A 12145-nucleotide genomic window follows, 5' to 3' on the forward strand; every position below is an offset into this window, starting at 1 on the left:
TATAAATGGTGCCGAGTATTCTATGGCTTGACCTGTAAAAGGTCTCTATATTGATTTTTTTTTTCTTACATATACAGTTGAGATCTGAGAGATCTTACATCTATCAGTGGTCTTTGAAATTCTTCTACATCTTGATTCAAATCCACATGTGTAATTTGAATGCATTGGATGTAGTTGGAAAAGGCACACATCTGTCTTTAGGTTCTAACAGTTGGTGTCAGATGTCAGAAAACCAAGGAAGGATGTGGAGATAAAATTGGTGAAGATCTGGTGAAAAACATAAGAATGCCCAAGAGCATGAAAGTCGTCATCATTCCCAAATGAAAGATGTTTGGACCACCGAGGGCCGTCCTAGATCACACAATGGCAGAATCCGGCCCCAGGGACTGAAATGGCACCTAAACCCTCTTAGCATGGTCTGCTAGGGAAGCAAAATAATCCCCCAAAATAAACAAGAGGCTGCCTTATGCTCAGGAAATTTAGGGGAAATGACAGATGTGGGCCTTCAGTGCGGTTTGATTCAATTTCAAATTAGTGTATTTGATCGGTGGCCTCTGTGTGTGGCCATATGAGACAACTGCGACACAAGATGTAGGCTAATCTAGGTGGGCTGGTGTCGTTTTTACATGGAGTTTTCTTTTATGTTGGTTTTATTTTTAGTCATCAAATATGTGGCCTTCTGCTTATTTAATCTAAGTCAGTTTGGCTCTCTGGGGAGGGAAGAAAAGTTGGAAGTCATTATCCATCAAAGCCTCATGCAGTCATTGTAGCCAGAGGTGCTTTAACTCGATATTACTTTTGAGATTGCTCTAACACATTACACAAATGTGAAAAATCGAGTAGGTCTGCACTGTAAGCGTTTTCTCTCATTGGAGCCACAGAACATACAGTAATGTTCATGTAAACGGTCAGCTGGTTGCAGTTGGCTGTCATCTTTGTGGAGCCCGAGCAGTGCTGTTTAATCAGTGGGCCTTTGTCAGGGCTCGTTCTCTGAGGTCAGCTTGATTATATAATTTCTGTCTGTGTGTATTTCTCGTTGCTCCTGTGATGACATGCCTTTGATTTTGAGAGAACCGTTTTAGAGAGGAGTTTCTTTCATGGTCATTTTCTAAAAGAAAGTTTAACAATCTGGGAGAATTTCTGAAAACTACATTTTTATATTTTTAATTCCTGTTTCAGACTTTTTTATTTTAATTCTAGTTTGACATTTGACCTTTATTGGGGAAACAGGAATAGGAAAAGGGGGATGCAAGCTTCCAGCCTTTCTCCCACTCTCTTCACTTGTCTTTTCTCCTGAGGGGTATGAGTCATTAGCCAACTTCCTGTTAAAGCTCTGCTCATCTTTCTTTGTCTCTGTGGTCACCCTCTGTGCACTTCTTCCTGCAACTCTCTCTCCCTTTCTGCCTTCATCGGTTTTCTCCAACCCCATCTTTAAAGGAAAAGATGAGTAGTGTGCTGTTGTCAGCACTTAGTCATCGCTTTCGGTTTCTTGTCTTCTCTTGCCTGCCCATTTAACTGTATCTGTCTGTGTCTGCTTTTGGCAATACCCCAGGAGAGGATGAAACACGCATCTGAGATCAGATAAAGACAGAAGTGCTTGCCAATTAACATTCTTCTTTGTAATTACACCACCATAAACATTCTGATGTTTTCCTCCTGTCTTTCTTTTTTCAGGAAAGACGTTGGTTTGAGGCGGTTTTTCCCAAAAGACCTGCTGGATTCAGTTAAGGTGGGTTTCATGTCCGTGTGGAGAGCTTGAGTTCAAAAACAAGGTCAAACTATTGATCTTGCAAACTTGGGGGCTTTACACACCGAAGGTCACAAATTTGTGCAAATATTTTTCAGAATTATTTTTCCGAACCAAACTCGATTTTTCAGATCCAAATAAACAGATCTGACCAATCAGACCGCTGCATCTGGCAAAAAGTGGCTCAAAACGTGCAATGGTACTGAATATACACTGATATACGTCAGACACCCAGCTATACACTGCTCCAGGGCAGTTAGGTCTCTGAAATTATATTTCTCTGCCTCCTCACACGTGGTCCCAAATATGTATGAAATGGTCGTGATACAGCTTCAACTCCTGGATCTAAATCTCCCTGCAGGTTCCTTCTCGTGAGAATTGGATGAACCCAAAATTTTCTTGTTTAGAAACATCAGGACCTTAATGTCATTCCCATTTTTGACACGTATTTTTTTTTTTTTTGAGGACAAATTTTCTGCACAAACCCAGTGTGTTTGGTGTGGATATTCGTTACACTGCAAGTCTGGATGTGAAATATTGTGTATTTCCACTGGTATTGGAGTATCGGTGTGTAGTTTTATTAGCAGATTTCTAGTAGCTTCATCTTAGATTTTTCTAATGAGTTATTTGATGTTATCAGACATTGTGAGGTCCAGCAGATTAAATGTGAAGCAATCTAAGAAAATAGAGAAACATTAGAAAAACCTTCATAAATTATGAAGTAATGTGATGAACGTTGTTTTTAACCACAAAGAATAATTTCTGCTAGGTTTACACTTGCTCGAGTATCGTATATATCCCAGTATACAGTTAACCAAGTAGTCAGCAGTTATTGAAACTACTACTGCGTACTGATGTGCTACTCAATGATTCAATGAGATCAACTTACCGAAGTAACAGGAAAGTATGACATATTGTGTATTATAGTTACGGATTCCTGTTTCTTTGAGAAGACCTTTTGGTTGGCTGGTCGTATGTGGTGGTGGTGCTTCTTGCATATTGAGCAGCGTCTGCGTCAGTGATAAATTTACGGCACGTGTTTATGAGAATGGTCTTGGTGTGTGTGTGTGTGAGAGAGAGTGTGAAAGGCCCGGTGACCCGAAAAGGTCTTGATGTCAGCAGGCGGGGAAGACAGATGCTCTGCAGGAGAGAGAGAGACCGTGTGTTCATTCTGGTGTATCTCTGTGATGGGTATGCGTGACCCTCGGGTCATGTTTAAACCCACTTTCTCTCTCCAACAATGAAAAGGGAGGGGGAGGTGTCAATATACATCTCCTTCACCCCCCCCCCCACCCCACCCAAAAAAAAGAAAAGAGGTCTGTCAAGCCTTGTTGACTCCTCTCGTCTCTTTTTCTGCTCCTTTGGCAGACGTCACAACACTCACTCCCAAGAGGTCTGTTTTATAAGCCGCGAAGAGGCGCACAGTGACACACATGTGCAGTGAAACATCAGTAAATTGACTCGATTATAAACGTCTCCACAGAATATTTTATTGCAGTGTTTATAATTTGTGTGACCACCTGATCTGAATTGATGCATAGCTGAAAGAAAGGACTGTTTACTTCAGAGAGCCGGAGAGAGCTGAACAAAAACAAACTAATCAACAGAAAATGAATCTCTGGCTAATTTAATACCTGGTAAATGTTTTCAGTCTTATCCTCACTGTAAGAATGTTTCAATAAATCTTGGGGGGGAACTACTTTCTGTTGAATAAATCAGTCACTTAGTAGAGGGGGGAAACTGGGGAGAGCTTAAAAAATACAAAAAAACATCAAAACACACGAAAAAATATAAAATATATGTAAGCTTGGTAAGTGGCTGCCACGATTGGTCTTTTAAATACCATTTTGTTTCTTGCAGATTAATCACATTTTTGACTTGCAGTTCTGTGTTTAATCATTTATATAATATGTACTGCCAGTTAAATGCAAGAGGAGCTGTGGCATGCTCACATGCTGCACATTTGTGTTAGTGTTTGTGTGAAACACAGAGGGAGCGAGCACAGCTGCCATTTAGGTTTGTGTTGTTCACTCTGGTGAAAGAGAACTGTAGTCATTTAATGAGATTATTCTCCCTGAATGGACTCTACTCACACACACACACACAGACAGACACACTAAACCCAGAGCAGATGGCCGTGATAGTAAACAGTGACTGATGTTATAAAGAGCAGATTCTGTTCATTCACATTGACTGGCCGGGCAGCAGGTTTAGCAAAGCTGACCTCTGGGAGATTTGAAGATCAAAGTTGACCCGGGTGAACGATTGAAACAGTGCCGCACACTTTATTAAGGATTGGTATGATAAGGTTTCAGGATAATATAACAAAACCTATGGTCATAGTTGCAATATGTTTAGTAGAAGAAATAAAGAACTTTAGTTGGAAAATTCTTTGACTTCTTAGCGTGTCCCTAAAAACACGTTATTACTTTTAATTCACTGATCTGTATACTATAATACATGACAATGTAGTCATGAGTATATGGTGTATGGTAAAAATGTGACTTAATATTAAGATTTAAAGTTCCAACAAAATATGTACTCCCACAGCTGTGTTGGTTACTCCTTGTTAGTACTGGGTTGGACCCCCCTTATGCCCTGTGAACTACCTCAATTGCTCATTACATAGATTCAACAAGGTGCTGGAAAGTCCTCAGAGGTTTTGTTCCTTATTGAGATGATGATATCACACAGTTGCTGCAGATTTGTTGGCCGTATATCCCCAAGGTGCTGTATTGCATTGAGATGTGGGTACTGTGGAGGCCACCTCTGTACAGTCATTTTAAAAACACAGGTTTGAGATGATTTGAGGTTTGTGACATGGCATGTTATCCCGCTGGAAGCTGCCATCAGTTGCTCACGCATGATAACTGTTATTTTAGGAGCAATAAAGCAACTTTTTGTTGGTGAATCAGTCGTGCTTCGCAGGGACAAAAAGAAGAACTTTGTATCACAAATCGTGCGTATGGCCAGACTGTTGTGATGCTTTGCTGTGGAAAAACCAAATAGACTAAAATAACACTAAACTGCTCCCAGTGACTGCTAATGAAGTGAACTAGTGTCAGCGAATTGATTGTTTTGTGCGTGTGTAAGTGGGGTGTTTAGATGCAGGTACTAGTGTCCTAATTGGTCAGCCAGTTGCTATAGAGACAGTCAGTGTGTTGATGAAGGAGCTGATAGCCACTCGTGGTACTTCCTCTCAGGAAGGGTGGACACTTTGGACGGACGATATCTGTGTGTTTATGCGCATTTGTGTGGTGGAATTCTAGGAATTAAAACAGTGATCCTATCTGGAGCATGAGGAACACATACTAGATTTTGTAATGACGTCTGCTGAAAGGACTCATGAACACAGGGACTTTTTGTGTGTGTGTGTGTGTGTGTGTGTGTGTGTGTGTGTGTGTGTGTGAGAGACAGAGTATTTGTGGGTTTACTGTTTCCTTCAGGCTTAAGTAAACACCTGGCATCAGGGCTCTGTGTTGCTGCAGTGAAGTTTATATAATACAGTTTTTATTGACAAATCAATAATATTAAAGTAGCACTAAAATGAGTTAAATATTAAATTGTTATATGAATATTTCTGTCCTGAATATTTATTTCTGTTTTATAGTAAATGTTTAGTGCAGACAAATGTGTAATACCAAGTCATTCAGGCTGCCTGAGATCAGTCCGTTGGGTGTTTTTGTCCAAGTCAAGTTTGCAGTCGGTTAATCTAATAAATTCTTAGTCATTAAACTTATAATGTGCAGAATGCCCCTAATTGCTATTCTGTTTTAAACCTATGCATGTTCCTCTTGCAAGCCTGCTAAATACTCATCTTTTTTCCATCTATATATAAAAAGCAGTTCATAGGATTGTCTGCATACTGAATGTGTGTTAATTTATTTATTTTCCTAATTATGCATTCAGTGTGTGCGCGCAGGACAATATGTTGTCCATTTTTGTGCCAAGAGTGTCAAAGAATAGAGGATTAAATAGCAGAATGATCCTCCTTGATGTATTTCTCTCTACCATCTGTCTGCTTTGTGTTGGTGACATAAGAGATCAAAAAATTCACATGTGAGGCTGTGATTGTAATGCCAGCAGACCCACACGTCCTTCAGCAAAATCCACTCTGTAAATCTGTACACTGTACAATGTACACTGTAGATGAATGGGCAGACTGTTTGCTGTTTAACTGAGTATATTTTTTCCATTTTTTGTGCAGGCTAAAACGCTTCGAAAATTGATTCAGCAGACATTTAAGCAAGTAGCCAACCTTAATGATGAGCAGTGCATCCTGAAGTTCTTGGAGATACTTGCACCAATTTACCGCTATGACAAGGAGTTCTTCAAATGTGCCCTTGGGGTAGGTTGAGTCTGCTGCTCAGTTTCACTCTGCTACGCTGCCCTCAGGGAGCGCTGCTTTTCCGTGTTAGGTCGACCCCTTTTGGTGGCGTCAGGCTTTGCATGTATCCAGCGAACAATACCTGCAGACATGTAAGGCAGAAACATGGTTCTTACACAAGTCAAGCATCTGGAGGGATGACAAGTATTGAGACTCCCTTCTAGAAGGGCTTTGATGCTGTCCCTACTCCCTTTCCTTGCTCATGTTTTATTTTCTGTAATTTTCTCCTGGCCTGCCCTTCTCCCTCCTCCCGGTCTGTCTCTTTTAACTTGCATCTCATCCTCTCTTTAACAGTCCAGCTGGGTGATCCAGGTAGAATTAGCCATTGGGCCAGAGGAAGGAATCAGCTACCTCACTGACAAGGGGTCCACGGTGAGTTTCTACAAAGAACATAAAGTAAAACTCATCCAGGTTTATTGCACTCTAGTTCATGATCAAAGAAAACTAACGAGTGTAGTTCACATGTTTTACTTTAATTTCTTGCGTGTGTTGCTCTGTCCTCAGCCCACCCATCTAGCAAATTTTAATCAAGTCCAGTCCATCCAGTACTCAGCTATGGAGGAAAAGGACAGGAAAGGCATGCTACAACTGAACGTAGCCGGAGCTGCTGAGGTATCACTACCCTCTCTGTTACTGTGATAAACTATGGAAAACTTGACTGTTGGCAAATAACAATTTTTCCATCTTATTTTACATACATGTAGTTAAAAAAGATCACATTTTGTTATATAATAATCATCCATCAACTCTTTATGAGCTTTTTATGAAGAAAAATGTTTGCTTGAGTCTTGTGAGGTAAGTAGAAGGTTTTAAGGTACCTTTTTTTCTTTGTAGGTGATATTTTACTATTGTTTCACTTGGCAGCGTCATTCTGACCTCTAAAGATCAAAAGCTATTTTCACTGTGTTGCTTAGTTTGTCTACAAGAGTGGTTTGGTTTACTGTTACCTATATGATTTGATGTACTCACATGTAAGACATGCATGTATGATGAGTTTTTCTTGAACATAAGGGCTGAAAATTTCTAGTGATTTGCTTTGTTTGTGTTTATGTATGTGTTTGAAATAATAGCTATCTGTAACAGGCCTACTATGCTGTCTGTCTGTGTTTGTGTAGCCTCTCACAGTTACGACAGCATCTCTCACCACGGCGGAGAACTTGGCTGACTTGATTGATGGTTACTGTCGACTCGTATCCATGGAAACTCACTCCTTCATTATCAGAGTTCAGAAAGGTAAAGTTTGATCGCTCCTATATGTCAGTTAGTTTTTTTTGTTTGTTTTTAAATTGATGGTATGAAACTTTTCTTCTGTGCAAAAATGTATTTTCTAGGGTTTGTAGGGATAGAATGGTAAAAATAGAAAATACTTGTCCTTACACTGCTGGATGTATTTCAACAATTTCTGTTCTCATGACATTTGGTTTTCTTTGTGCTGTGCATACAGCCATGTGTTGTGTGAGTGAGGACACATTATTCATTGGAAATTCATATTTCTGTCCTCTAGAGGGAGAGAGAGCGCTGCCTTCCATCCCAAAGTAAGTACAGACCTCATCCTTGGTATAGTTATATATATAAAAGGAAAGAGTTGCCATGTTCCAAGATCAGTAACTGTATTTTTCTTTTTTTCTGTCAAACTGACCATGTGTGGTTTGGAGCCCTGATGACAGAGTTTTACTGAAAATAAAAGGCCCATAGCACTAAATAATGTGCATGTAGAGACTTGTAACTTGATATCAGAATAAACCACAATACTATATTTACATCAAATTAATTTCCAGGGAATTGTGGTTTTGAGAATTGAGTATTATGTAAGTAAACACAGACGAGCATTTCTATTGTAAAGTCTTTCAGCAATGCTTTGTCAAAGTTCTGCTCAGTTAAAATTCAGAAGAAAGTGACTGCTGATAGTAAAGTTCAGAGGAGGAATACAGAAGCTGCAGCGAATTCATTCTTTTACTTTTATGCCCGGTTTTGGTTTGGGCTGCATTTTTTGTTTTGCAGCTTTATTTTCCGAAAAGCTTCCGGGAAAGAACCTTGTAATTTACATTTTCACTGCAAATAGAGATTTTGAATTAATTCTAATTAAATGCGTGAAAGCTTTCGTACGCTTTGAAATGACAACAGTGAACCATTGTTTTCTTGGGCTTTGTTGTTGCTTTTTTTTTCTAATGCACTTCCTTTCCTCCATTTAATCTAAAATTATATAACTAATGGCAAGTTGTGGAGAATTAGAGGGAATATGGGGACCTTTAAAAAGTTTGTGAACAGAAAAAAACTGAACAAAAACCCTCAAATGTATTTTTTTCCCCCCAATAAATGAGCCGTTTGGGTTTTTTGATGCACAACTTTCCTAATGCCCACAGCGTTTTATTTGTTTATCTGTAGCTGTTGCAGCCGGGTAGATTAGCATGATTATGTTTATCTATCAGCTGTTTAAATTCAGCCTCCAGCAGTTTATCTTTGTTTTGGTCATTTCAGCTCAAATCTGTCCCGCTCTCTCTTTTATCTTTCTCCCACTCTGTGGCTCTGGTCAAATAAGGATATAAGTTTAGGAGCCAAATATTTTCCACTTAGGGTTTTTAAACACTCTTGAAGTCTCCTCCTCTTGCTTTCATTCGCTCACTCCCTTTGCTCACCCACCCTCTCTTTTCCCTTCTGTCTGTTGCTGTCTGTGATGTAAAAAGATAGTAGTAGAGCTCAGCTGATATAGGAAAAAGAAACCACGGCAAAAGGAGAGAGACAGTAAGGATTAGTTTACCTTTGAAGAGTTGCATGTGTGCAATGCATGTGGAGAACAGCTTCCATCGTTTCTCCTTTTCCTTTTTTTTACCGTTAACTTTAAAAATCGCTGATATTGATGTTATGGAGGCATAAATGTAGTTAGTGTATTTTTGTGTGTGTGTCTGTGCAACTGTTGTCTGATTTGCTCTTGGCTCCTTTTCTCTAGACTTTCTAACAGTGAAAAAAAGTTAGAAGCAGTCCGGAGTGGAGTAAGAGCGATCTCTGTCTCAGGTAAGATACAAAATCAAGCACACTCACTCACAAAGAGGCAGGTTTAGGAGGAAGATGAGCAAGAGTCTGCTCATCTTCCTCGAAGCTTCCTCGGCTCCAGCTGTCTTCCCGTTGTTTCATAATTCAGCTTTTTGTTTTTTTCCCCTCTTACTCATTTTCCCCATCATAATCTCATTGTTTTCTCCTCTGTTGGGACAGCCTCTCCCTCTCCGTCATCCACTTTGTTCCTGCTTTCTTTTGTTTACATCTTCTCCCCTCATCTTTCTTCACTCTCTCACATCCATTCACTCTTGTTTTCTCTCTCACACTCTCATCCTCTCCCCCGCCCTATTGGCTGAAGATCTTGTGACATCGATGCCTCCTAAGCCAACCAAGGCGCGGCGTTTCCTCCTCCCCTTTGTCTTCTGTTCAGATTCGCCGCCCAACGGTATCCTCGGCTCTCATTGGACAGTTAGCAGAGGAGCATATCCACAAAATTGTGATGTGGCAGAGTGAAATTCCTGATTTGATGACCGCGCTTACTGAATAACTTCACATAAGGACACACAGACAGTCTTTACAAAACCCACAGTACTGAGGAATGTTAATTAAAATGTTACAGTAATAATATGTGGGTTGTTTAAGTGATTTATGGTACTCATTTAGTGCAGGATGGGTCCAAATATTTGACTCGCTCTTGGTTTGTTTTTTGTGGGGAGAGTTTTTCTACATTTTAGATCTAAAGTAAAAAGTGATTTTATGGCTAAAACACTTTCTGCTCCATCACAATCTGTCCCCTTCTGCTAAACTGTCTTTGACTTCGTTGCCTTGTTGCTTTGACTCATCCAGTCTTACACACACACACACACACACACACACACACACACACACACACACACACACACTTTAACCACAATAACAGGTTATGCGATGCTTCATAACCACACCAATGCTCACTAAAAATAAAAGACTGTAATACAAATTAAAAAACGATTGGACAAATATCTCTGCCTGAGGTTTGTGTATGTTTTTGATGCATTAGGAATTTATTTCGTAGCCATTAGTAACCAGTCTTTACCCCTTACAAGTCTAATGAAGATGGATCTATTCTGTTACTTTCCAACATGTTTTTTTCCCCTATTGTATTGTTGTGAGTAGCAGTAGCATGTGATGACACACAGAGTGAATTGTTATTTCAGGACTCCAGTAAGCACATCTTGCTGGTGAGGTCACAACTGTGTTGTTTTTCATGAATGTTGCGGCCCAAAAGATTTATCATCTGACAAATCCCAAATGTACACTCACTGACCACTTTGTTAGGTACAGCAGGTTGGTTCCAGACTGGGCCTCTTAAGAGCTGCTTTAATTCTTCACGGGATAGATTCAGCAAGGTGCTAGACACATTCCTCTGAGTTCATATTAATGTGATCATGTCAAACACTTGCTGCAGATTTGTGAGCTGCGCATCCATGAGGAGAATCTCCCATTCTGCCACACTCCAAAGCACAAAGGTGCTCTGTTTGCTTGCTTTTGTGACTGTGGAGGATATTTGTGTACAGTCGTCCCTCGTTTATCGCATTAGTTACATTCTAAAAATAACCCGCAATAGGTGAAATCCGCAAAGTAGCCAACTTTATTCTTTACAATTATTATAGGTGTTTTAAAGCTGTAAAACCCCTCACTACACACTTTATACCTTTTTCTCAGATAGGCACGAACATTCTCTCACTTTTATCTCTTGTTTAAACACTCTAAAAGTTCAAACCTTCGTAGAAAAATGAATCCAGTATTATAGAATGGAACCAAAGGCACACGTGGTTGCCTTTGACGGTGCAAAACGTTTCGTCGACATTGTTGTGTTTGTTGGGGAGAAAACTTACAAACATGCAGTACAGCACTTCAGAGTCACACTGCTAGTGATCGAAGATTTATGTAAATTTGACAAGCTGAACGCATTTTGTACTGTACAGGAGACACGGCACGAGATTGATTGACAATGGTCTACAGCCAATCAGGATGCAGAAGACAATGCGCTGTTAAAAAAAAGAAGGAAAAATTGCACAAAAAAAAGGTGAACCTCGTTATAGTGAGGGACCGCTGTACAATGAAATTGCTGTTATGTTCAAGAAACAAGTTTGAGATGATTTGAGCTCTGTGACATGATGGTTTATCCCGCTGGAAGCAGCCATCAGAGAATGGTTATACTGTGGTCATAAGGGAACAGACATGGTCAGCGACAATATTTAGTTAAGCTGTGGGGTTTGGTACTAAAAGGACCACACTGTGCCATACAGTGCTATACAAGACAAAATGAATCCATGCTTTTATGTTGTTTACACCAAATTTTGACCCAACTGTCTTAATGTCAGCAGAAATTGAGACTCAGCAGAAAAGGTGAGTTTCCTGTCTTATGTTGGCCAATGCTGGTGAAGTTGTGTGAACTGTAGTGTCAGTTTCCTGTTCTTAGCTGACAGGAGTGGCAACTGGTGAGTTCTCATGCTGCTTCAAGGTTTGACATGTTGTGCATTCAGAGATGCTCTTCTGCATACCTTGGTTGTAACCAGTGATTATTTGAGTCACTGTTGCCTTCTTATCAGCTTGAAGTAGACTAACCATTCTCCTCTGATCTCTGGCATCCACCAGGGATTCTCAGTCAGTGAACTGTCACTCACAGGATTATTTCTCATGTTCAGATCATTCTCTGTAAAGCCCAGAGTTAGTTGTTTAGGGAAATCCCAGTAGATCAGCAGTTAGCAAAATACAACAACCGTGACACAATCAGCATCTCTTAAATCACTTTTCTACCACATTCTGATGCTCAGTTTGAACATCTGCACATCGTCTCGATCATATATGCATGTATAAATGCACTGAGATGCGCACATGTGATTGGCTGATCACAAAATGATCATTAACGAGAAGTTTAACAGCTGTACCTAAATAAAGTGGTTAGTGAGTGTACATGAGAGATGTTGCCTGGTTCTTGGAACCATTTAGAAACACTGTCATCTCATCTTTAA

At 40.0% G+C, this 12145-nt stretch overlaps 1 protein-coding gene across 3 annotated transcripts in view; it reads left to right on the forward strand.

Moving 5' to 3' along the window:
* ptk2aa (protein tyrosine kinase 2aa) overlaps positions 1–12145 on the forward strand; it is a 61960-nt gene that overhangs the window by 28402 nt on the left and 21413 nt on the right. For all 3 annotated transcript variants that reach the window (XM_085346624.1, XM_085346622.1, XM_085346623.1), the window contains 7 exons: positions 1675–1729; positions 5955–6095; positions 6429–6506; positions 6639–6746; positions 7250–7367; positions 7639–7669; positions 9082–9146. In XM_085346624.1, the coding sequence (XP_085202750.1) occupies positions 1675–1729; positions 5955–6095; positions 6429–6506; positions 6639–6746; positions 7250–7367; positions 7639–7669; positions 9082–9146 (596 nt within the window). The remainder of the gene's footprint in view (positions 1–1674; positions 1730–5954; positions 6096–6428; positions 6507–6638; positions 6747–7249; positions 7368–7638; positions 7670–9081; positions 9147–12145) is intronic.

Source organism: Diplotaxodon limnothrissa, linkage group LG22, assembly GCF_057381915.1.
Source record: "Diplotaxodon limnothrissa isolate DT_005_m linkage group LG22, D_limnothrissa_male_GT1.1, whole genome shotgun sequence".
NCBI classification, from domain to species: Eukaryota; Metazoa; Chordata; class Actinopteri; order Cichliformes; family Cichlidae; genus Diplotaxodon; species Diplotaxodon limnothrissa.